Source organism: Panthera tigris, chromosome F3 (genome assembly GCF_018350195.1).
Source record: "Panthera tigris isolate Pti1 chromosome F3, P.tigris_Pti1_mat1.1, whole genome shotgun sequence".
Classification (NCBI taxonomy): domain Eukaryota; kingdom Metazoa; phylum Chordata; class Mammalia; order Carnivora; family Felidae; genus Panthera; species Panthera tigris.
This window is the reverse complement of record NC_056678.1, coordinates 25,878,089-25,905,172: the sequence shown is the minus strand read 5'-3', so window position 1 is coordinate 25,905,172 and position 27,084 is coordinate 25,878,089. Positions and strand designations below refer to the sequence as shown.

Sequence of the window (27,084 nt, the reverse complement as noted above, 5' to 3'; positions counted from 1 at the left end):
TTCTAAGAACCATTTGATGTCTTCCTCACTTATTTGTTTTGGCCACTAGAATTTCTACTAAGGGGCACCTTGGTTAAGCATTCAAGTCTTGGTTTCAGCTCAGGTCATGATCTTTTAGGAAATCAAACACCATGTTTGGGATTCTTTCTCTCCCTCTCTCTCTGCCTCTCTTCCACTCTCACACTCATGCTCTCTTTCTTAAAATAAATAAACATTTAAAAAAAATTTTACTTAGTGTGAGCCATTGCTTTCCCCAAACTTCTAAGAGTGAGCCAAGCAATGTTGCCTTGCCTCCCAGGATCCCTACCAGCCTCTTAAATCCTATATCCTAGGATAATGCTGTCATCTTAATCAACTCTCCCTTAACCAACTTTATATTTTGTCACCTGTGAGCCAGCACCCTCAGTATTATTCCCATACATTGTCTCCTAGCTTCTGTCAATACATGTTGGCTAGGTTCACTGCTCCCATGAAAGGCTCTCTACCCTAGGTGGAGCAGCTCCTCTTTCAGCTGAGGACCTCAACTGTGCACCATCAGCAGGCAAAATTCACAGGTTAGGAGAATGAGAGCTTCAACTCAGACGGGGTGGAAGGGCTCTGAGCTGCACACTACAGCATCTACTGCAGTATTCTTAGCCCAGCAGCTTAGGATATATTAATGTGATTGGTTAACTCAGTAGTCACAGGGGGAATTTCTATGTCTACTCTGAGTGTGTTTCTCCAGCCTCTACTCCTGTGTACATAGTTTATATACCTTTATTCTGTGCATACCTTAATATTCTTATATTTAACACGATCTTGTGACCTGATTTAATTAGCATCCCCCCACCCCAATATCTCAACTCTGTTCTCCCTGATGGAAGGAAATGAAGAGCCAAGGTCTCATGTTCCCCCCCCCCCATATGGTATTAGAAAGTTTCTACTTCAAATCACCTAGCCTCTGTTTTTTTCTCTCTCCTTAGCCCCTATTTGCCTATTTTTTTTAATAATTACTAATAATTGTGAAGAATAGGAAAAGGAAGAATGATCATCAACTACCGTTTTGAACAAAGGTCACCTCTATGTTACCTCCCAATTTTTAATCCTTTCCTCTTTCCCAAGGAAATGGCAATTTAGTTTTATCTGGTGCTTTAAATTTACATACTTTTTTGATATTTATATAAACTGAATCATACAGTATATACTCCAGTGGCTGGCTTTTTTACCTCAACATTATATTTGTGAGTTCAATCGTGTTGAGTGCAGCAGTTGTTAACTACTTTCAGTAATGCAAAGCAGTTGTGTAACCATCACCATATTTTTTTTCATTATTATCCTCCCCTTCAAGGAACTTTTTAGACATGAATTTTGATGCCATAGGTATACTATGTATCAGTCATATATAAAAAAAGTAAGATTTTTCTGACCCTCAAAAACTAATTTGCACCCTGTTAGGAACAATATCTTCCATCAAGAATGCATGCTGTAGACTATTCTAATACATAAATACACTATTTTTATTTAATTCAAAAGTGATGAATATTTGAGAATTGTTTCAGTTTTTTTGGTGCTAATATGAACATCTTTGTGAATCTTATTTGATGTACATATGAACACATTTCTGTTGAATATGTACCTGGATTTTCTGGGTCATAAGATATGCATATATTCAACTTTGGTAAATAATTCCCAATACTTTTGCAAAGGGTTTGTACAAATTTATGCTCCTATCAACAGGGTATAAGAATTCTAGTTGTTCTACAATTTCACCAATATCTGATGTGCTAAATTTTTATTCTTAGCTATTCTTGTGTGTAGTAATATCCCATTTATTGTTTTAACATTTGTTTTAACATTTATTTCCCTATTTAGTAATAATTTTGAGTGACTTTTTATTTAAAATTCAGTTGGAAATGACCAGATATCATTCTTTCTCATTGCCAAGTAGTATTCCATTGTATATAAAAACCACATCTTCTTTATGCATTCGTCAGTTGATGGACATTTAGGCTCATTCCATAATTTGGCTATTGTTGAAAGTGCTTCTATAAACATTGGGGTACAAGTGCTCCTATGCATCAGCACTCCTGTATCCCTTGGGTAGATTCCTAGCAGTGCTATTGCTGGGTCATAGTGTAGTTCTATTTTTAATTTTTTGAGGAACCTCCACACTGTTTTCCAGAGTGCACAAGTTTGCATTCCCACCAACAGTGCAAGAGGGTTCCCGTTTCTCCACATCCTCGCCAGTATCTATAGTCTCCTGATTTGTTCATTTTAGCCACTCTGACTGGTGTGAGGTGGTATCTCAGTGTGGTTTTGATTTCTATTTCCCTGATGAAGAGTGACAGTGAGCATCTCTTCATATGCCTGGTGGCCATCTGGATGTCTTCTTTAGAGAAGTGTCTATTCATGTTTTCTGCCCATTTCTTCACTGGATTATTTGTTTTTCAGGTGTGGAGTTTGGTGAGTTCATAGATTTTGGATACTAGCCCTTTGTCTGATATGTCATTTGCAAATAACTTTTCCCATTCCGTTGGCTGCCTTTTAGTTTTGTTGATTGTTTCCTTTGCAGTGCAGAAGGTTTTTATCTTGATGAGGTCCCAGTCATTCATTTTTGCTTTTAATTCCCTTGCCCTTGGAGATGTGTCGAGTAAGAAATTGCTGTGGCTAAGATCCAAGAGGTTGTTGCTTGCTTCCTTCTCTAGGGTTTTGATGGTTCCCTGTCTCACATTCAGGTCCCTTATCCATTTTGAGTTTACTTTTGTGAATGGTGTAAGAAAGTGGTCTAGTTTCATTCTTCTGCATGTTGCTGTCCAGTTCTCCCAGCACTATTTGTTAAAGAGGCTGTCTTTTTTCCATTGGATACTCTTTCCTGCTTTGTCAAAGATTAGTTGGAAGTCAGGCAGAGTAAGAAAGATACCATCCATATGTTTTCACTTATATGTGGATCTTGAGAAACTTAACAGAAGACCATGGGGGAGAGGAAGGGGAAAAAACGTTACAGAGAGGGAGGGAGGCAAACCATAAGAGACTCTTAAGGACTGAGAACAAATAAAGGGTTGATGGGGGCTGGGGGAGAGGGGAAAGTGGGTGATGGGGGTGATGGGCATGAAGGAGGGCACTTGTTGGGATGAGCACTGGGAGTTGTATGGAAACCAATTTGACAATAAATTATATTTTAAAAAAATGAAGAGTTTGTAGGTGCTGTTCAAGGAATAGGCATAGGGAGGGGATTTACAGGAATGTACTCAGTGATATATTTCAAGGGAGATGATTCAGCAAACATTTCAAAACTCAGGTAATATTTTTAAAGATTTCTTAGAGATTCAAATTGATTTAATGTTTGGCAAAACAATAATAATAATAATAATAATAATAATAATAATAATAATAATGCTTTTGTTAGGCTTCTACTATACTAGAGATTATGATATTCTTCTTTGTTTTAGGAATTAACTTTATAAACTTAATCTGTTGGTTCTGCATATCTGGTAATATATTTCTCGCCAAGAAAAATAAATAAATAAAATTCAATTGGATATGGTGTGTGTGTGTGTGTGTGTGTGTGTGTGTGTGTGTGTGACAATATCCCTATTCAAGTCTCTTGCCTACTTTTCTATTTGGTTTCTGTCTTTTTTTTAAGTTGATTAATATGAGTTATTTATATATTCTATATATGAGTCACCTAGCAGTCACATGTGTTACAAGGATCATATTCTCTCTCTCAATGGTGTCTCTAACAAACAGAAGCTCTTAATTATAATCCAATTAAAATTGATTTCATTGATTTTTTTACTCCAAGGTCATAGAGATATTCATGTTTGTTTTTTTCTGAGCTTCTTTGCTTTGCCTTTAATGTTAAGATCTACAGTCCAACTGGTATTGATTTTTATGTTTGATATGAGATTTAAGGATCAAGCTTTATTTGTTTTAGATATGAATGTCCAATTAACTTGCACCATTTATTGAAAAGATTCTGTCATAAATCAAGTGTCCATATCTGCATAGGATTGTTTCTGGACCTTTGGTTGTATTTTTCTATTTGTCTATTCTTGCACAGGTACAACACTATCTTTATTATAAATTTGTAACAAGTAGTAATAAATGGTAGAATTACATCCTCCAATTTCTTTTACTTCTTTAAGATTGACATGGTTTTTCTTAGCCCCTTGACATGGTTCTATATTAAAGTATTAGCATCACCTTATACATTTCCAGCAAAAAATGGCTCTAGGATTCTTTCCTCCTGCCAGCCCCTAGCAAATGTTAATTTACTCTCTGTCCTCATGGATTTACCTACTGTGCATATTTCGCATATGGAATAATATAATATGTAACTGCTAACTTCTGGCGTCTTAGCATAATGTTTTCAAGATTCACACATATTTTACCATATATTAGTTCTTCAATGCTTTTTATGGCTGGATACTATTCTATGGTATGGATATACCACCTTTTGTTTATGAATTCATCTGTTGATGAATATTTGGATTCTTTGTACTTTTTGGTGACTATAAATATTGCTGCTATGAATGTTTGTGTGCAAGTTTTTGTTTGAATACCTGTTTTCAATTATCCTGGTTATGTATCTAGGAGTAGAACTACTGGATCATATTCTAATTCTACATTTAAATTTTTAGGAAAACCACCAAACCATTTTCCACAGGAGGTGCACCATTTTACATTACCATCAGCGATGGATGAGGATTCCAGTTTCTCCATGTCTTCACCAACACTTGTTCCTTTCATTTTCTTTAAATTATAGCCATCCTAATGGATGTGAAGTGGTATCTTACTGTGGTTTTGGTTTGCATTTTCCTAATAACTAATAATGTTGAATACCTTGCATGTGTTTGTTGGCCAATCTTCTTTGGAGAAATGTCTGTTTAAGGCCTTTGCTCAATTTTTTTATTAGTCTGTTTCTCTTTTTGTTCCTGACATGTAAGAGTTCTTTAAATGTTCTAGATACTAGAACTGATGACAGACATATGATTTGCAAATATTTTCTCCCATTTTGTAGGTTATATTTACTATTCTGATCTTGGCCTTTGGTGCACAGTTTTGAAATTTAATGAATATATCTATATTTTCTTTCTTTCTTTCTTTCTTTCTTTCTTTCTTTCTTTCTTTCTTTCTTTCTTTCTTTCTTTCTTTCTTTTTCTTTCTCCTCTTCCTCCTCCTCCTCTTCTTTGCTTATGCTTTCAATGTCATGTTTAAAAATCTGTTGTCAAATTCATCATCTTGAAGACTTACACCTATGTTTTTTTTTTTTTACAAGACTTTCATAGTTCTACTCTTACATTTATATTTGTTATCTATGTTGAGTTAATTTTTGTGTATGGCTTGAGGAGGGTTCAAATTCATTCTTTTGCACATGGGTAGCCAATTATTCCAGCACTATTTGTTGAAGAAACTCTTCTTTCCTTGTTGAGTGGTCTTGAAATCCTTGTCAAAAATAAATTAACCATAGATGTGTGGGTTTATTTGGGGGCTCAAAATTCTATTTTGTTGATTTATATGTCTGTCCTTATTCTAGTACCACACTGTTTTGGTTAGGATAGCTTTGTACTGAATTTTGAAATCAAGAAGTCTGAGTCTTCCAATTTTGTTTTATTTTTTCAAGATAGTTTTGGCTATTTGGGGTCCGTTACAATTCTGGGAGTTTTTTGACCAGCTTTTTGATTTAAAACAATCATTGAGATTTTGATGTGGATTGCACTGAATCTGTAGATCACTTTGGGTAGTATTGCCATATTAAGTCTTCTAATCCATAAGCATAGGACATAGTTTCATTTATTTAGGTGTTCTTTAACTTCTTTCAGTAATCTTTTGTAGCTTTCAATTTATAAGTCTTACATCTCCTTGGTTAAATTTATTTCTAAGTATTTTATTCTTTTTGATGCTATTGTAAATGGAACTGTTTTCATTTCACTTCAGAATGTTCATTGCTAGGGTATAGAAATACAACTGATTATTATGTGTGTAATTTATATCCTGCAACTTTTCTGAATTCATTTATTAGCTCTAATAGTTGTTTGTTTTTTTGTTGGTTTGTTTTTTAGACTCTGTAGGATTTTACCTATATAAGATCATATCATCTATGAATAGAAATAGATTTGCTCCTTCCTTTCCAATTTGGATGCCATTCGTTTCTTTTTCTTGCCTAAGTTCTCTGGCTAGGAATCTCAGTACAATGTTGAATAGAAGTGGTGAAAGAAGGCATCCTTTCTTGTTTCTGATATTAGGGAGAAAGCTTTCAATCTTACCATTGAGTTTAATGTTATCTGTGGATTTGCCCTTTATCATGTTGAAGAAGTTCTCTTCTATTTTTAGTTTGCTGGCTGTTTCTGAATTTTGTCAAGTGCTTTTTCTGCATCATTTGAGGTGATAATTTTTCCTTTATTCTAGTAATGTGATGTATTGCATTGATTGATTTTCATATGTTGAACCATCCTCACATTCCTGGTATATATCCCACTTGGTTATGGTGTATCATCTTAATATTCTACTAGATTTGGGGTTGCTAATATTTTCTTGAGAATATTTTCATCTATATACATAAGGGATATTGGTCTATAGTTTTCTTTTTGTATGATGTCTTTATCTGGTTTGGTAACAGAATAATTTTGGCCTCTTAGAATGAATTAAAATGTCTTTTCCACTTCTATTTTTGGGAAGAGTTTGAGAAGAACTGGCATTAACTCTTTAAATTATATAATATAGAATTAACCAGTGAAGCCATGTGGTCCTTGGTTTTTCTTTGTTGGGAGGTTTGTCATCACTGATTCGGTCTCTTATTATAGTGTATTCAAAATTTTTATTTCTTCTTGAGTCTGTTTGATTATTGTATATTTCTTAGAATTTTTCCATTTATCTAGATTATCTAATTTATCAGCATACAATTGCTTATAATGTTTTCTTTTTATTTCTGTGGTTGGTAGTAATGTCTCTACATTCATTTCTGATTTTAGTAATTTCAGTCTTCTCTTATTTCTTGGTCAATCTAACTAAACAGCAGCGTTGTTGAGCTTTTCAAAGAAAAAAACTGTCTTGTTGATTTTTTTTACTTTTCTTTCTTTTGTTTTTCTTTTTTTAGAGAGAGCGAGAGAGAGAATGCAAGCAGGGGAGATGGGCAGAGGGAGAGTCTTAAGCAGGGTGCATGCTCAGAATGGAGCCCAAGGTAGGGCTCAATCCCATAAACCTGGGATCAGGACCTGAGCCAAAATCAAGAGTCAGATGCTCAATGGACTGAGCCACCCAGATGCCCCCGTTTTGTTGATTTTCTATATTGGTTTTCTATTCCCTGTTTTGTTTGCTTCCACTCTAATCTTTATAATTCTGTTTTTCTGCTAATTTGGGGTTTATCTTGCTATTCTTTATCTAGTTCCTAAAGGTGTAAGTTTCAGTTACTGATTTGGTATCTTTTTAATATCTGCATTTACAAGTATAAATTTCTCTTTGAACAATGTTTTTGCTTCATCCCATATGTTTTGGTATGTGATGTTTTCAGTTTCATTTAACTCAAAATTATTGTACTTTTCAGCTCCAGAATTGCTATTTGGTTTCTTTTTGCCATTTCTATCTTTTTATTGATACTATATTTGGTGAGATGCCATTCTCTTGACTTCCTTTAGTTCTTTGTCCATGCTTTCCTTTATCTCTTTGAGCATATTTAAGGCAGTTGATTTAAAGTTTTGTCTAATAAGTACAATGACCAGATTTCTCATGGACAGTTTCTGTTGTTCTTTTTTCCTGTGAATAGGCCATATATGTTTGTTTTGCATGACTCTTAGTTTTTTTGTTGTTGTTGAAGACTGGACATTTTGAACATTATAATGTGACAAAATCAGATTCCCCCCTCTCCTTCAAGTTTGCTGTTGCTGCTTTTGTAGGTTGTGTGTGTGTGTGTGTGTGTGTGTGTGTGTGACTTTTCTCAACGATTTTTGTAAAATCTGTATTCTTTGTTATGTGTGACCACTGAAGTCTGTGTTCTGTTAGCTTATGGGCAACAGTGTTTTGATAGATTCCTTAAATGTCAGAAAGGAAAGAAGGAAGGAAGGAAGGAAGAAGGAAGGAAGGAAGGCAGGAAGGAAGGAAAAGGAAAGAGAAAGAGACAAAGAGAAAGGAAAGGAAAGGAAAGGAAAAGAAAAAAGAAAAAATAAAAGAAAAGAAAAAAGGAAAGGAAAAGAAAAGAAAAGAAAAGAAAAGAAAAGAAAAGAAAAGAAAAGAAAAGAAAAGAAAAAGGAAAAGAAAAGAAAAGAAATTAGAAGAAAAATTACTCTACTGGTCTTTGCAGATTGGCTATATGTTGGAATACTCTTTCAATGCTCAGCCAGGCCATATACAACTCTGCCCTAGCATTCATTTCCCATTTGCTTGGACCTTGAAGTCCAGCCAGACATGAAAGTTGTGGATCTTCTCATAACTTCTGAGCATACATCCAGTTCTGAGCATATGGATAGGTTTTTTAATTCCTCAGTATATGTGGGATCTTTAAAAATCCTTATTACCCCATGTATTTACTTTTACAACTTTGTGTCTGTCTGGTGTCCCAACTGTTGGCCCAGGTTAATGTACCCAGTATATTTGCCTTTAAATGCTTCCAGCAAATGTCACATGGGATGCATCTCAACCCTAAAAACACTCCAAATAGGGCAAAACATAGGCTAGTCCTTGTGCAAATACTTCAGGGAGCCAACAGACAACCTCAGTTCACAAGAGACAAACACATTCTTTGAAAACTAGATCCTATTGCTACCTTTGGCAATAGCAACCTTCATCTGGAATGTAAACTGCTGACATATGGCCACCACTGGTGTGGAATGGAGGAATGGTAGGTGGACAATTTAAAATGCCACAGCATTTTCTTACCAGATGCAGCTACTTCTTTATTCCCTAAGCCTTCACTTATTGTTAAGTTCTTGGCCAGATTCAAGAGTCCTGTGAAACCATGATTTTGACCATTTTTGCCACCTCTTTAGTTGCTTTTATGGAAAATGGATACCTGAAGCTCCCTACTTATCATTTTCTGTGATATCATTCCCTATTATACTTTTTTAAAAAGTTTAAAAAGAGAGAGAGAGAGGGAGAAAGAGAGAGAGCAGGGGAGGAGCAGAGAGAGAGGGAGAAAGAGTGAATCCCAAGCAAGCTCCACACTGCCAGTGCAGAGCCTGATGCAGGGCTTGAACCCGTGAGATCATGACCTGAGCCAAAATCAAGAGTCAGATGCTTAACCGAATGAGACACCCAGGTGCCCCCCCCACCATTGTACTTTTTAACCCATAAATTTGGTTTATCCCTCCATTTAAGTTTTTTGAAGTTTCTTTCAATAATTTTTTATAGTTTTTCCATGTAATATTATTTTATAGCTTCCAGTATATTTGTTTCTAGGTCTTTGATGTTTTCTAATACACTTGTAAATAGTATAATTTCTAAAGTTTCATTTTTAATTTGTGTCTGGCATATAGAAATATAGTTGATTTTTACATGTTTGTCTTGTGCTCCACCACTTCCCTAAATTATTCATTCTAAAAATTTGTCTGCAAATTTGTTTGATTTTTATACACACACAGTTGTGCCCTCTACCAACAAAGAGTTTTATTAGTGTTCTCAAATATTTATGCCTTTGATTTATTTTCATTACCTCATTGGTCTTACTAGATTCTCCATTACGCTTTCAGATAGAAATAGTGTTGGCAAGCACCTTTGTCTTAATCTGAGAGAGGTTTAATTAAAACTTAATTTCTTTAAAATATATAGGACTTTACAGACTTTCTATTTCTTCTTATATCATTTTAATATGTTGTATTTTCTACACACTTATTGATTTCATTTGAAATTTCATATATGTTATTTAAGTTGCTTGTGGTACCCTCTTATTACAATTAATTATCTATAAAGCACGTAATGTTGGATGCAATATTTTGTATATGCAACTAGGTGTATTTCACTATGTTCAGATATTCTATATCCTTAATGATAGTTTTACTTTACATTTGTATCCATTACCAAAAGAGAATTTTTAAATCCCCCACTCTGTGTATTCTTTCTTTCTTTCTTTCTTTCTTTCTTTCTTTCTTTCTTTCTTTCTTTCTTCTAAGACTTGCAGTTTTTCCTTTATATTATTAGAGGCTACAGCTCTAGATACAAGCAAATTTGGAATTATAGCTTTCTGGTAGAGCAAATCATTATCCCTAATAACGCTTCTTACTTTATTATTTTTCTAATATTATTATAGTCATTACTTTTCTTTCTGGTTAGTGTTTGCTTGTTATATCCTTTTCCACTCTTTTATTTTTTAATATCTTCTTCTTTTATATTTAAGGTGAGACTCTTTAAAGCAGAATCTCTCTTTTCTTTTTTCTTTTTTGGTGTTTTCATTTTTGTTGAATCCAATTTGAGAATTGTCTTTTAATTAAAGTATTTAGGGGCACCTGGGTGGCTCAGTCAGTTGGTTCAGCATCCAACTTTGGTTCAGGTCATGATCTCATGGTTCATGAGTTCAAGCCCCCCATCGGGTTCTCTACAGACAGCTCAGAGCCTGGAGCCTGTTTTGGATACTGTGTCTCCCTCTCTCTCTGCCCCTCCCCCACTCACACTCTGTCCCCCTCTCTCTCAAGAATAAATAAACATTAAAAAATTGTAATTAGAGTATTAGTCTGATTACATTAACTGTAACGTCTCATGTATTAGGTTTTAAATGCTACCTTACTACATTTGTCCCTTCTGTTCTATGTTCCCTTTTCTCTCCTTTTGGCTTTCTTTAAGATTACAAGTTTTTTTAGATTAATAATTCTATATATTCTTTCTGCTAATGTGTTGTTTTTGCATGTTTTCTTTTTTTTAGTGGTTACCATATAGATTTCAAAATGCATCCTTGACATATTAAAATTTAATTTAAGTTACTGCTTTTACTGCATATATATTACTGTTTTATAAGTCAATATTCATTTAGGCTTACTCACATATCCACTTTTTCTTTCTTTTTCATCATTTCCCACTCCTCTAAGCTGCCTCCAAAAACACCTTTTGCATTTCCTTTAGTGTGAATTTTTAAAGTATTTTTATTTTGGTTTTATTTGTTAAGATTATAGTCTCTGGATATAGAATTCTTGGTGGAATTATTTTATTTTAGCACTTCGAAGATATTATCTTATTATCTCTTGGCATCCTTAGTTCATTTTGAGGAGTCAGCCTGAAGCCTTTACTGACATTGTTTAGTAAAAAGAAATATTTATTTTATTCATTCCACTACCCCCCCCATATTTTCTTTTCTTCTTTTCTTTCATGCAGTTTTACTATTATGTACCTAAGTATTTATGCTACTTGTGATTTCAGGACTTCTTGAATTTCTGACTTGATGTCAGTTGTCAGTTTTAGAAAATTTTCAATTATCTCTTCAAATATTTGTCCTGCTCCATTTTATTTCTTCCCTCCTTTTGATAACCTTACTACATATATTTTTGACATTATAGCCATGTCCTTGTCTTATGTGATTTTTTCTTTATTTTCCATATTTTTCTCCATATGTTTCAGTCTGCATATTTGATTTAAATCCTAGTTCAATAATTCTCACTTTGTTATGCAGAATTTGTAATTAAACCAATTTATTAATTCTTAACTTCCTTAATTTCAGTCATTAAATTTTTTATTTTTAGAATATTTTTTGTCTGATATTCAGTCTATGTTGATATTTTCCTCCTTTTAATTCCTTGAGCTATATTAATAATAGTAACTTTAAAGTCCATATTTGTATTTCATATATCTATTTCAACTATCAATTTTTTTCCCTTGGTTTTTGGTCAGGTCTTTTAAAATACATTGTTATTTCTGCTTTATTTGTGAACATTGTTGGTAAGAAATTTGTAGAGATAATTTGAGGTTCTGGGTAATGTTATTTTTCTCCAGAGAGGATTTTATTATATATCTGACATACAAGTATGTCGCGACCGGCGCGACAAACACCAAGGTCAGTGTCCTGAGGGTAGGGGAATGCAAGAAAAAAGAGAGAGAAGAAAGTTTGGGAACAGGAGGGTTCCCTGGGCTGATGGCCCAAGTGACGGCTTTATTGTTGCTGTACACAATCTTTTATATCCAGACTTTTATGGGTCAGGCCATTCTAAGAATAAACAGGTTTCACATAATCGCTGCCAACCAAAACATTTAGTTCTGTGTTTCTTGTGCATTGTCTAGACGGGTCACAACAAGACCTTGTTGATAAGATTGCTAGCAAAACACAATTCCCATGTTTGTTTCTATCTGACTCGGGGTAGAAAAAGGGAGGTAGCATTACTGCCAACACCTGCAGACCACAGGCTTCAGGAATTAACTTTCTCAGCCTTGACAAGGCTTTCGTATGCCCTTGAAAGTGGGGGAATGGGAGGGGGAAACACCGGGTTGGCTAAGTCAACAGGGAACATTGCTCCACCGGGTCTCAGCCTGGCACCGGGGCCCGCCCCCCACACAAGTAGCATCCAAATAACCTTAATCCATTTAGGGATTGAGTTGGTGCAAAGTCAGTTTTTATTCTTTCTGATGGATGAGCTATTTCTGGTTTCCCTTACTTCTTGGGATCCCAATTAAAAGACTGGGGTACTTGTCAGAGCCTTTTCTTCTTTGCTGTTTTCAATTTTGCCTTCTTCTGCCTTGAGAGTCTGCCAAAAACTTTGTTAAATTTTTCAGTAGCAACTGTCTTAATTGATAAGTGTCTTGAGAATAAAAGTAATGCCAGGTTTTTTTTTTTGTCCATGTTCTAAAGGCCAGTGGTTTTTGTCTTCTGACCTATTGTGGTTTTAACATTATGAATGCCTCTAGGGTGTGAACTTACCTTTCTGGTTTCTAACATCCTCTTTGTTTCTTATTTCTATGTTTTTATTTTTTTGTCTTAATTTTTTACAAGCTTACATATGAGTTTTAAAAGGGTTATTTTTTTTATCCAGCATTTATAAGTGTTTGTATTGGAAGGTTTTTTGATTTCTTTTGTGTGAATATTTTTTTTTTTGTATCTAGTCTTCCATAGTCTTGATTTTATTTTTTTCACCTATTCAATTGCATTTATTTAGAACTAGTATATACCTCTATTGCTTTCAATATTTTGTATGCTGTCACTGAAAGTATTACTAAACCGCACAAAAATTATCTGTGAGAGTATACTCTATTTAATAAACATTTTAAAGCATTGACTATATAACTAGGACATGTTCTCACATAAGTAATATACCATCCTTGCCCTTAATGAGTTGAGAGTCTATCTTTTCTTCTAAAATACTCACCTCAAAGGGCTCTCCTAAAACACTGAGATACTTGGAATCTGTTGTTCTTCGATAGTAGTGTTTTAATATGTTTTTTAAAATAATGGTTTTTAGATGGCAATAGGGAACCAGATACCCACTCTAAATTGTGTATGGTGTGATAGAGTACCTTTTAAGAAGCTTGCAGTGGGCACAGTGTTTTCAAGAAAGGGAACGATTTCAGTTAAAGTAAGAAGAAGATAGAGGAAATTCTTAACAAAGAGGTCAAGACTCTGTGAGAGTTTACTGATTACACAGCAGGAGTTCCAGAGGTGAAAGGGCATAGGATGGGATAACAGAGGTGTCAGGGAAGACTGAATGTCATGTGGAATATGGTTTAGTCAAAATGGCTGACTGGGGGAAGGATGGATGACATTTGGTGTTGAAATAAGAAATAAAATAAACTTGGTCTCAGCAGTCTTCTGATGAAGGTGGGTTCTCGGCCTAATGGCCAGCAGACTTAGATAACACAGTTGGAACTGAAGTCAGAGATAAAATCATCCCTAAGTTTCTTTTCAGTAGTAATTGCCTGAGGTGTTGACAGTTGTGGGGACTATGATTTTTCCACATGCACTCAATGTCTGATAAATATCCTTTTTAATTTGTCCCTTCTTATTCTCTGAAATGTTCTTATAATATGGTATTCCCTAACTTTGTGATTTTTCATTAGATTTCACAGTGGAAATTATCAGAGAACCAAGAGTGGTCTCACCCTCACCTAGGAAAACATCATTTTACAAAAGGACTGGTATGAGGAAGCCCTCATTAAGACCTAGGTAAGACATAGGATTTGGCTACAGCAATATTCTTCAGACACAAGCCATGTTCTTTAATCTCAACATGTCTAATGCTGAACTTATCCTTCAGTATATGAGTTTTTAAAAAATTTTTTTCCATATATCATAAACATACAGACAATATTTGTTTATTTGTTTTGAGAAAGAGAGAGAGCAGTAGAGGGGCAGAGAGAGAGAGAGACAGAGAGAGTTTCAAGCAGGCTCCACTCTGTCAGCACTGAGCCTGATGTGGTACTTGATCTCATGATGCCGGGATCATAACCTGAGCCCAAACCAAAAGTCGGGCACTTAACCGACTGAGCCACATAGACACCCCCACATTTTGTATTTTAAACCAATTATTTATTTTCTATAATTGAGACCATGCAATATATATTATAAGATAACATTTTTTAACTTAAAAAAACTATCATGGACATCATGATAGTTTGTAGAGTTATATCCCCTTTCATAATACAGATGTAGCATGTTTTTTTATGGACATTTTAATGAACTTTTTAATGGACATTACATTATTTTTCATTTTTCACTGCTATAAATAGTGTCACAATAAACATCCTGGTATATATATTCTTGCCTATTTCTTTTTCTGTATTGTGTACTATTGTAGTAACCTCCTAACTGGTTCCTTATTTCATGTCTCTCCCCTTATAATAAATCCTAGAATCAACTTATTAAGGTCTCACTTCTAGGAAAAAACTCTGTGGTCCTTTCTTTCAGAAGTGTCCACTTTTTTCTCCTTACCTTAGCACAAGTGCCACCTCTACATAAAAAGTTCTTCAGATGTATGTCGCTATGACTTCCCTCTTCTCTGAGCACTACATCCCTAAAATACAACACAAAGTACTTACTGTGTACTACTTTTTACTGCTCTTTATTTTTTAGGTATCTTTTCCATTTTCTTGGACTTGACTATGATTTTCTTATAGGCCATGCCATTCATTCAATCATTCATTTTTTTTTATTCAATAATTACCTATTAATGACTAGGTATATGAAAAGTCCTTAAAGAAGATAAAGATATAGTAACACATACAAATTTGGTAGTCAGAGTCACTGGGAGAATATTTTGAATAGAGAAAGCTTTCCAAAGTATGCTTTCAGTTACTGATAACATTCATTGAGGATGATAAGTCCTTTCTCTCTTCTAAATACTCTAGATAGATCTTCCTTCCTTTGAAGGAACTGAAATTGTTCTCTGACCATTAATCATTTATTTCTTTTGCTATTCCAGTTTGCACCACTTTCCACTGTGTCTATAGAAATACCTATTCTATTTAGCTAAGTATCACAGAAGTGTTATCATCCAGTTTCATGTCTTCAGTTAAGACCACAACAGAATGCCCCATGAATCCCACAGTTGCATTTCTCTTTAACCTTGTCCCTAGCCCTTGTTCAGTGAAATAAACAGTTATTGAACATATACTGTGTCCCAGATACTAATGTTACAAAAATGAAATATATTCCTTACCTTTACAAGGCTGACCTTAAAATTTCATAATAAAATATTGGATAATTACTATAAGGGCATAGGAAAGAGAAGTAATTTTTTTTTAATTTATTTTTGGGACAGAGAGAGACAGAGCATGAATGGGGGAGGGGCAGAGAGAGAGGGAGACACAGAATTGGAAACAGGCTCCAGGCTCCGAGCCATCAGCCCAGAGCCTGACGCGGGGCTCGAACTCACGGACTGCGAGATCGTGACCTGGCTGAAGTCGGACGCTTAACCGACTGCGCCACCCAGGTGCCCCAAGAGAAGTAAATTTTGAGTAAGGATTAGGAAAAGTTAAACTATCAGAAGAGACCCCAAACTACATGTACAATTTCATGTGCATGTGCAAAGAAATGAGAGTATTTTGAGGGTAAGGCTAAACCTTCCAAGCTAAAGAAATGACACAAACATAAACTCACAAATATAAAGGTATTTAAAAACTTGAAAATAGCCCAGTGGTGTTAAAGCATACAATGCATGGGGTGAAGAGACATAAATTCTAACATTAGAAAGCCAAATTGAGACCAAATAACAAAAATAAAGTCTTAAAAGAATTATTAAGGAATTTATGTTGATTAACTGGAAATGAGAATTTCTTGAGACTTGTTGGAACAAGAGTAACAGAGATACCTTTTATATGGATTTAGAAAACAGTACCCAGGCAGAAGTAGTAATGATATATATACAGGAGTCAGAACATCAGAGACTGAAGACAGAAATAATAGTTAGAAGGTTGTTGCAGTTGTTCATACAGGTGATATTAAAAACTTGAATTAGGGATATCTGGGTGGCTCAGTTGGTTAAGATCAGACTTTGGCTCAGGTCATGATCTCACAGTCCGTGGTTTGAGCCCCGTGTCGGGCTCTGTGCTGACAGCTCAGAGCCTGCTTTGGATCCTCCATCTGTCTCTGCTCCTCCTGCTGTCACATTCTCTCTCTCCTTCTCTCAAAAATAAACATTAAAAAAAACCTTGAATTAAACAGTGGGAGTAGAAATGGAAGTGAAGATACAGACTTTAAGACCACTGAAGAGGAAGAATCAGACTTCTGGAATGGTGGAGGAATAACATCACAAATTGTCTCCCCATAAAAGTAATGATAAAGGGGCACTTGTGTGCTCAGTTGGTTAAGCTTCTGACTCTTGATTTTGGGCCAGGTCATGGTCTCATGGTCATGAGATCCAGCCCTGCACTGGATCTTAAGATTCTCTCTCTCCCTGTACCCCTCTCTCCTGCTCCTTCTTTCTCTCTCTCTCTCTCTTAAAAAACAAACAAACATGGGGCGCCTGGGTGGCTCAGTCAGTTAAGCGTCCGACTTCAGCTCAGGTCACGATCTCGCGGTCCGTGAGTTCGAGCCCCGCGTCAGGCTCTGGGCTGATGGCTCAGAGCCTGGAGCCTGCTTCTGATTCTGTGTCTCCCTCTCTCTCTGCCCCTCCCCCGTTCATGCTCTGTCTCTCTCTGTCTCAAAAATAAATAAACGTTAAAAAAAATATAAAAAACAAAACAAAACAAAGGGCCATATTTCATTCTTCCTCATTGCCAAGTAATATTCCATTGTATATATAAACTACATCTTCTTTATCCATTCATCAGTTGATGGACATTTAGGCTCTTTCCATAATTTGGCTATTGTTGAAAGTGCTGCTATAAACACTGGGGTACATGTGCATATAAAATTTTAAATTTATCTCTAAGTAAATAGTAACCAATTTTTTCATCCTATATTTTACACACAGCCAGAGGCCCCACAGTCTTGGAGATGCCCTTTCCCATTCCATAGTTGGAGCAGAATCCAGGTTTACCATCCCTTTCTCTTCACCAACGATGCTTTCTTGTTTTCCAGAAACTTGACAGAAGTCCTCCTAAATTCAAACCACTTGGAATTCTTCAGGGAGTTCCTCAAAGAACGGAAGGCTGATAGCCCCTTGAAATTCCTGATGGCCACACATAAGATCAGTATTGAGACAAATGAAAAAATTTACAAGTCTCTCTTTGAAAATATAATCAAGACTTTCTTCCATGGCAAAGTCCCTGCTGGTATGCATCATGTTCTCCTGATATTGTTTCCTTTTCCCTTTAGTATTTTAGGAGAAGACTTTGACAGAAAACCTGTCTCATGTGAGTCCCCTGAAAGAGCAGAACAGAGCAGTGGCCGCACAAGCAGTATTGAGATAAAGATTAGGAGGGACAGTAAAAACGGAGAGCAACAATAATAAAACTAAAGTATAATACTAGTATGGGAAGCCAAACGCAAGACACTTGTACTTATATGTGAAATATATCCTTTCATTTAACTGTGTTCAACACTGAAAATAGGATCTTATTTAATCTCTATAAGGTAGGAATGAATAGATCCATTTTACTAATGAGGAATATGAAATTCAGAGAACTTGAATTCAAACTCAAGTCATCTGACCCTTAAATCAACTAGACAGAAATTAAATACAAAAACAAGAGTTAGCTATTTGTAAAGTTGGAGTTCTCATGAACTATGGGTTGTAGACAGAGCTGTACTGGGAAAGAGAAACTGTCTCCCTGAAAATCTTTATTTCATTAATTTTGTTTTCTTGCCTATGGAGGGAGGGCAATCTGACCTATGTAAATTCATCTTGACCAGAAACAAAAGTTGCAAGCAAAGTATTGACCTATATAATTCTAGAGGAGAAAAAGAGAGGTGAGCATAATTCTATCCTCAAAGTAAACAAATCTATAGCAAAGCAACGAAGATAAAGCCTTTTATTTTGGCAAAAATGAACTGGTGTGTGTGTGTGTGTGTGTGTGTGTGTGTGTGTATTTACTTGTGGCAATCTAGATCAGGTTATAAATTTTATGAAAGTAAAAAGAGAGGTACAACTGGCAAATCTTTACTTGTAAGAAATATTTATTTGTTCAGTCTCAGGAAGAAGACAAAGAGGAGTATGTAGATCTTGTCCTTGATAAGTTCTCAAGTCTTATTCATGAACAAAATAGTCTCTGAACACCTGGAGAATTATATTGCCCTCGTGATACTTATTTGTAATCTTGGATTCCTCATTTACCCCAGCAGTTTAACATTAATCCTTTACTGTTCTGCTCTCTTCCTAAACCAAAAACTTTAAACTAGCTGCAGAGATGAGTCCTTTAAATATTTCTTTCCCCTTAAACACTCATCTTAGAAACTTGAATGGAAGTAAACCAGGACTGTATTTGCTCTGCAACGCTCCTCTGAGATTTTCAAACAAATTGGAGTGAAGAGTTCAGAGTCTAACCAGATTGAGAATAAGGGACAGACTCTAAGATGAAAAACACACGAACTACCTCAGAAATGGTAGAAGAGAAGATGAGGACTTTTTCTCTCTTGCATTTTTTAGAAGTAATACTGCAGTGTGATGCCCCTATTATACAAGAAATCTCTCACATGCGTCATGTCAGCACAACTACATTATTAACGCTACAGGGATATGTCATGAAATCTCTAGAAGAAAAGTGGTGAGTATTGATCAGTGAATGCCGTGGTTCTTTCTGGACCTGCACAGGGGCTTCTGAAAGCCATAGTAAAGAGTCTCAAATTGCAGAAGTTCACTGCCAGGGCTTCCTTGCAAGAGAAAAGGCAAATTTATCTTGAATCCTCTACTTACCTACCTGCTATGCACATGCATTGTGCACACACGTCCAAACACACACACTTCAGTTCATTTACTTGAACAAAGAACAATACAGTATTGATTAGGAAGGATAGGCTGACATTAGCAAAGGATTTAAATTGGAAGAAGAATATTTGTAAATGTCTCACTATTTCCCAATTCCTATTTTCTCGACTTCCTCCAAAAGCTGACATAGGTTTGCCTTGACTGTTACCTTTTATGTACCAGGTGTTTGCCTTCTTTGATGTCCTTGGTCTCCTTTTGGCAGGTTTAAAGATTACCAAGAGCTGTTCCCACCTTACCCTCAGGAAGGGCAGCATATTGAAGTTCAAACTTCTAGGAAGCCCTCAAAGACAACAACTTACCTACAGGAATCTCAGGTCAGTGAGGAAGACAGTGAAGACAAGACACTGGGAATAAAAAAGCACTGCTTAGGCATTGTCAACCATGCAAAACAGTTTCATTGTTAGCTTATTTATTCACCAAAACAACTACTCTTTTGGATAGGTTTAATTCACATTTACAAAGACGAATTCTGAGGCCCAGAGAAATTGTTACAGTGGGAATTTAAGAAAATCCCTGTCTTCACTCTGTGACCAAAACCAACTGAGTGATAGACATAAGGTTTAGATACATGGAGATCAAAATGTCAGTGGTTTTTTTTTTAATTTTTAAAGTTTATTTATTTATTTTGAGAGAGAGAGAGAAAGAAGTAGAAGGAAGAGGAGGAGGAGAGGAGGAAGAGGCAGAGAGAAAGGGAGAGAAAGAATCCCAAGCAAGCTCCATGCTGGGGCTCAAAATCATGAACTGTGAGATCATGACCCGAGCAGAAACCAAGAGTCAGAGGCTTAACTGACTTGAGCCACCCAGGCACCCCCAAAATGTCAGTGTTTTTACTGCTGAAAGCTAGTTTGAAGGACATGGATTGGCTGTGAAGCCAAATGGGTTTAATAATCCTCTGCACCCAAATTAAACTTAGTTACAAGTCCAATCACTGGCAAAATGGAGCAACTCAGGCCTGCATTTACTTGAGTGAACCCCTTATGAGTGACAAAGGGCAAGCCTAAACACAGGTATCCTGCAAACAAGAGACTCCCAGAGAGAGAATGCAGGAGGCTGACAGTAGAACATGTCCATTTTTTTCCTTCCAAACCTATCAATTATTGAACCCATTCTTTCTCCATGGGAGGAGAGCAAAGGGAATTTTTTTCCAGCTTACACAAAAGCACTTTAATTAACAGTATATAATTTTCCAAAATACAGTTTTGTAAGGAAATGGCAATAATACAGTTTTTACAAAGAAGTTTCTCAGTAAATCCCAGAGTACTTCAGACCTCCTCCACTAAGACGCATGCTCCCCGAGACAGGAATGTTATTCAGGAAAGTCTCTTCATATGATTTGAGAAAATATTTATGCTTCCTTTAAATAATCACTTGCTCAATGTGTTGTAGAGTTGATTAGTATCAGAAAAATTTGAGCCCAGCTCCATCTGACTCCAAAAATCGTGCTAAGATTTCTGAAAATAATGCCTAAGCCCATTGATCCTATACTCCAGATATGAAAACTTCTGCTCCTTCCTTTCTCCTCTTTATTTTCTCCATGTATGAGTCAACTCCATGTCAGGATACCATGAATGATCATGTAGGACATTAAAAAGAATATTGCACCCAGGACCAGGAGACTTCGTTTTAATTTCAGGTCTTACAGTTGCTCTTAGATAAGAAAAGATGAAAAGAAACCAACATGGATTTAGTGCCTATTTTGTGCTAAGCACTGTATTAGACTTTACATGTATAATCACTAACCCTCACCACAACCCTGAAGGCTGTTGTTTCTATTTTACACATGGAAACATTAAGACACAGATTGAATTGACCCAAATTACACAATTAGGAAGAAGCTAGACTCCAGATGGAAAATTTCTGATCCCAAATCCAGCCACTACATGGCTCTCTAAAGCCATGCTTACACTGAGGATTCCACTTTGTAGAATGAGACAACTGAACTAGTTGATCAATAAGATCATTTCTGGCTCTAAATATCAATTTGTCAAGGGGTAAATGAATTACAGAATGGTCACTGGGTATTATGAAACCGATGAGGAATTTATAAAATGCATTTGTGTGTGTGTGTGTGTGTGTGTGTGTGTGTGTGTGTGGTGTGCGTGTAATTATATTTTTCTCTTTTTAATGATTAGAAATGTTTTTATTCATTTCTTCTTATTTTATTCTTATTTCTTCAACAGTTCAAATCTGCCCAAGCCATTATTCTCTTCTTGTGAGTTTTACTTGTCTCTGACCTCTGTTTTCTTCCTGTTCTTAGCTTTCACACTCTCTCTCCTAATCATGGCATCTTAAATCTTACCATTGAAAAATGGTGGTAGAAGGGGCATTGCCAATGGCCCCATGCCTAGGTAAAGCCAGAACCTTCTACCCACTATCAACTTAATTTAGGGAAGGCTAACAGTTCTCTGACTTGAGTTTCCTCATCTTAAAATTGGAGCTAAAGATGATTTCTTATAAAGGAGGTGTTGTGAGGATTAAATGTAATGAGTGTCAAATTTCTGTCATAGTAAACTTTCGGTGAACAGAAGCTATACTGATGAATGTGGCATACCTCTCTCTCTTTTCCCAGAAAAGAGGCTGGCTGAAAATGATTAGCTTTATTAAGAGCTTTTGCAAGTACCGCAGATTTATGTCTGATCCCAGTAAACGCCACGAATTTGAAGAATATCTTCACCTGGAAGTACAAAATAGCAAGGAAAGTAAGTCACTTCTCTATTTACTGCCTTTCCTGTTGACATTCCATACACAGGGGTTAGCCCAGATAAGAAACTGCAGGGCAGTTGCTGTGTGTCATACCTGTGTTAGTGTGGGGTATAGCAAGAACTCCAGGTCCTGGGTGCAAAGCCAAGCTCACCCCTGCTTAGAGAGGATGTGAGTCCAGTGGCTTCTGCTTACAGAGCCAGCAATGGTGGAGAATGACTAGTCTAAAGCATAGCAAGATCTTACATTTTACAAAACTGTTTGTCTGTAGTATAGATTTATTCAACTACTACATTTATTATTTCATTCACTCATTCATCACTTTTTGAGAATCTACTATGTAGCAGGAACTTTGCCAGGTGCTGGAGATACAGTAGGAAACATGCAGCATATGTCCTCATGGCATTTACAGTCTTGAATGTAAGACAGAAAATAAGAGCCACAGATGTCGGAGCAAGATTTCCTGGGTTTGAATCTGCCATTTTCTAACTGAAGGACCTTGTGAAAGTGGTTTTGTGCCTCTGTTTTTTTTTTTCCATCTGTAGAATGGTAATAATAATGGTGCTTTTCTCATAAGATTATTGTGGAGATTAAGTGAGTTAATACATATAAAATATCTTTACCCATTGCTATAAAAGAGTTAACCAGTGTATTGCTATTATTATGTAGTGAGTGATCCCAAAGATAATTTCAAGGAGACCCTAGTTACTCAAAGGATAGGATCAGGGAAGACTTCTCCTAGAAAATCACATAAATTTGTCTTCAGGAATGAGCAAGTTAGACAAAATAGGAGGGGAGAAATTTCTAGGTCTACATAGGATCCTAAAATAAGAAAGAGGATGGCACATTGCAGGAACTGCCATCAGGCCAGATGGATGGGAGATTAATAAGATGCCAAAAGTGCCTGAGATAATATTGGAGGAACTAATGACAAATTTCATCTCTTTTGATGACTTGAGTTGTTCCAGTTGTCACTGTAACAAATAATACTGCAAAACATACATACTTTGCAATTGTGTTATTTCTATGAAATAAACTCCTTAAAATGGGAGAAATGGGAAAATGGTTAAAAATAGTTAAATTTCAGTCCTTTAATAACATCACACTAAATAAATTCTCACCAACAGTATAAATGAGTGCCACATTGTCACTAACATGGGGTATTATGCATTTTTTAAAAAACTGCCAATCCAGTAAATGAAAAATAATGTGCCATTCTTATGTATATTTCTTTAGTAATCGAGCACTTTTATGTATTGGTCATTTGTATTCTTTTTTGAATTGTTTATGTCCTTTGTCTATTTTTCTATTGGAATTGTTAAATATTATTTTATTTTCTAATTTGCAAAAGTTTTTGTATGTATGTTTTACGAACTGCTTCACATTTAGGATTTTAGAGTAGTTCCAGCTCTTTTGTTTCTTCTTTTAAATAAAATTAGTTCAAACCTGTATGCCCCAGAATGATAGGAAGTCCCATGTCACCCCCCCTTTAATTTCCCATATCCTTAGTATTGTATGAGAGAGCCCAAGAAGAGTGCTTCTGTAGCTCAGTGGGAGATCTACCGGCCAGTAGTCTCCTTCCTATCACTATCATTTAGCCTTTTCTGGGACTGTTATATCCTTCAATCAATGACCCATTTATCATTACAAAAAACACTTTCTTGGGAGAGAAGGGGCCAACATGGCAGAGAAGTAGGGGGATCAGAACTTCCCTAGTCTCTCAAACAAAGAAGTGTTGAAGCCAAAGGATTTTGAACCCCAAGAGCCCGGGGAAGAAAGGAGACAGTCGTGCTTCCAGGGACCCACCGGGACAACCTGATGGGCCATAGGAGCATGATTGGAACTGGGAGAGATAAAAGGAATGGAGGGGAGGATCCCCTCCTTCAGAGAGACAAAGGGAACAGAAAGAGAGGCTGGTGAAGCATAGGACTATATCTGGCCACAGAAAAACCTTGAACTAGGAGGGAGAAAGATCCAATTTCTAACTGTGGGGCTTTCTCCAGACTGGGACCGGCTGCCCAGATCACGCACCTGGGCAGGAGGGGAGCCAGTCCGCGGCTTGGTGGCTAGGTCAGGGGTGCAGTTCGCAGTAGGAGAAAGCAATTCCTTTCCTAGAGTGTTGTGGGACAGGACAACGCCTGCCTGTGCCTGCCAGCAGGGGGCCACTTATCTGAGGGTGCAGAGCAGAGCTTCCCCAGTACCAGGACTCCGCACCTCCCCTGTACCAGGATGCACTGAGCGAGAATTTGAATCCCAGTCAAGCGCCAGGCATGGGAATCACAGGAGAGGACCCAAATAGATAAGATCATGAATGAAAATGGAATTATTACAACCAATCCCTCAGAAACACTTATCAGAAGCAATTATCAGGGAATGCTATGAAAAATTATATGCCAATAAACTGGACAACCTGGAAGAAATGGACATATTCCTAAACACTCACACACTACCAAAACTCAAAAGGGGAGAAATAGAAAATTTGAACAGACCCATAACTAGCGAAGAAATTGAACCAGTTATCAAAAGTCTCCCAACAAATAAGAGTCCTGGATCAGATGGCTTCCCTGGGGAATTCTACCAGACATTTAAAGCAGAGTTAATATCTATCCTTCTCAAGCTACTCCAAAAAATAGAAATGGAAGAAAAGTTCTGGAATCATTCTATGAAGCCAGTAGTACTTTGATTCACAAACCAGACAGAGACCCCATAAAAAAGGAGAACTACAGGCCAATATCCCTGATGAACATGGATCCAAAATTCTCAACAAGATACTAGCAAATCAAATTCAACAATTATTCACCATGATCTAATAGGATTCATTCCTGGACTACAGGGCTGGTTCAATATTCGCAAATCAATCAATGTGATACATCACATTAATAAAAGAAAGGATAAGAACCACATGATCCTGTCAATAGATGCATAAAAAGCATTTGACAAAATATAGCATCCTTTCTTAATAAAAACCCTCAAGAAAGTCTGGATAGAAGGAACATACTTAAACATCATAAAAACCATATATGAAAAGTCCACAGCTAATATCATCCTCAATGGGGAAAAACTGAGAGCTTTCTCCCTGAGATCAGGAACATGACAGGGATGTCCACTCTCACCACTGTTGTTTAACATAGTGTTGGAAGTTCTAGCATCAGCAACCGACAACAAAATGAAATAAAGGGCATAAAAATTGGCAAAGAAGAAGTAAAACTTTCACTTTTCACAGATGACATGATACTCCATTTGGAAAACCCAAAAGACTGCACCAAAAGACTGCTAGAACTAATATATGAATTCAGCAAAGTCATACGGTACAAAATCAATCTACAGAAATTGGTTACATTTTTATACACCAATAATGAAGCAACAGAAAGAGAAATAAAGAAACTTATTCCATTTACAATTGCACCAAGAAACATGAAATATCTAGGAATAATCACAACCAAAGATGTAAAATATCTGTCAGCTGAAAACTATAGAAAGCTTATGAAGGAAATTGAAGAAGACACAAAGAAATGGAAAAACATTCCATGCTCATGAACTGGAAGAATAAATATGATTAAAATGTCAATACTACCCAAAGCAATCTACACATTCAGTACAATCCCGATCAAAATTGCACTAGCTATCTTCTCAAAGCTAGAACAAACCTAAAATTTGTATGGAACCACAAAAGATCCTGACTAGCCAAAGTAATATTGAATAAGAAAACCAAAGTGGGATGCATCACAGTCCCAGACTTTAGCCTCTACTACAAAGCTGTAATCATCAAGACAGTATGGTATTGGCACAAAGCAGACACGTAGACCAATGGAATAGAATAGAGAACCCAGAAATGGACCCACAAATGTATGGCCAACTAATCTTTGACAAAGCAGGAAAGAATATCCAATGGAAAAAAGACAGTCTCTTTAGCAAATGGTGCTGGGAGAACTGGACAGCAACATGCAGAAGAATGAAACTAGACCACTTTCTTACACCATACACAAAAGTAAACTCAAAATGGATAAAGGACCTGAATGTGAGACAGGAAACCATCAAAACCCTAGAGGAGAAAGCAGGCAACAACCTCTTTGACCTCAGCTGCAGCAATTTCTTACTTGACACATCTCCAAAGGCAAGGGAATTAAAAGCAAAAATGAACTACTTGGAACTAATCAAGATAAAAACCTTCTTCACTGCAAAGAAAACAGTCAACAAAATTAAAAGGCAACCAACAGAATGGGCGAAGATATGTGCAAATGACATATCAGATAAAGGGCTAGTATCCAAAATCTATAAAGAACTTATCAAACTCAACACATGAAAAATAAATGATCCAGTGAAGAAATGGGCAGAAGACATGAATAGACACTTTTCCAAAGAAGACATCCAGATGGCCAACAGATATATGAAATGATGCTCAACGTCACTCATCATCAGGGAAATACAAATCAAAGCCACACTGAAATATCATCTCACACTGGTCAGAGTGACTAAAACAAACAAATCAGGAAACTGTAGATCCTGGTGAGGATGTGGAGAAATGGGAACGCTCTTGCACTGTTGGTGGGAATGCAAATTGGTGCAGCCACTCTGGAAAACAGTGTGGAAGTTCCTCAAAAAATTAAAAATAGAACCACCCTTTGACTCAGCAATAGCACTGCTAGGAATTTACTCAAGGAATACAGGATTACTGATCCATAGGGGCACATATACCCCAATGTTTATAGCAGCTCTTTCAACAATAGCCAAATTATGAAAAGAGCCTAAGTGTCCATCAATTGATGAATGGATAAAGAAGATGTGGCTTATATATAAAATGGAATACTGCTTAGAAATGAGAAAGAATGAAATCCGTCCATTTGCATCAATGTGGATGGAACTGGTGAAATAAGTCAATCAGAGAAAGACAGATATCATATGTTTTCACTCATATACGAATCTTGAGAAACTTAACAGAAGTCCATGAGGGAAGGGAAGGGGGAAAAAAAGTTACAGAGAGGGAGGGAGGCAAACCATAAGAGACTCTTAAATACAGAGAACAAACTGAGAGTTGATGGGGGGTGGAGAGGGGAAAGTGGGTGATGGGCATTGAGGAGGGCACTTGTTGGAATGAGCACTGGGTGCTCATTTGACAATAAGTTATATTTTTAAAAAACCC

General features: G+C 36.3%; 1 protein-coding gene across 13 annotated transcripts in view; it reads left to right on the top strand.

Annotated features, from left to right (window-relative positions):
• The window catches only part of RGSL1 (regulator of G protein signaling like 1), a 203,461-nt gene that overhangs the window by 61,174 nt on the left and 115,203 nt on the right, over window positions 1-27,084 (top strand). For all 13 annotated transcript variants that reach the window (XR_006214097.1, XR_006214094.1, XR_006214093.1 and 10 more), the window contains 5 exons: window positions 13,939-14,044; window positions 17,399-17,592; window positions 18,906-19,023; window positions 19,447-19,558; window positions 21,814-21,943. Coding sequence is in view for 5 of the 13 variants with exons in the window: in XM_042976599.1 (XP_042832533.1) it covers window positions 13,939-14,044; window positions 17,399-17,592; window positions 18,906-19,023; window positions 19,447-19,558; window positions 21,814-21,943 (660 nt within the window). In the remaining 8 variants the exon portion in view is untranslated. The remainder of the gene's footprint in view (window positions 1-13,938; window positions 14,045-17,398; window positions 17,593-18,905; window positions 19,024-19,446; window positions 19,559-21,813; window positions 21,944-27,084) is intronic.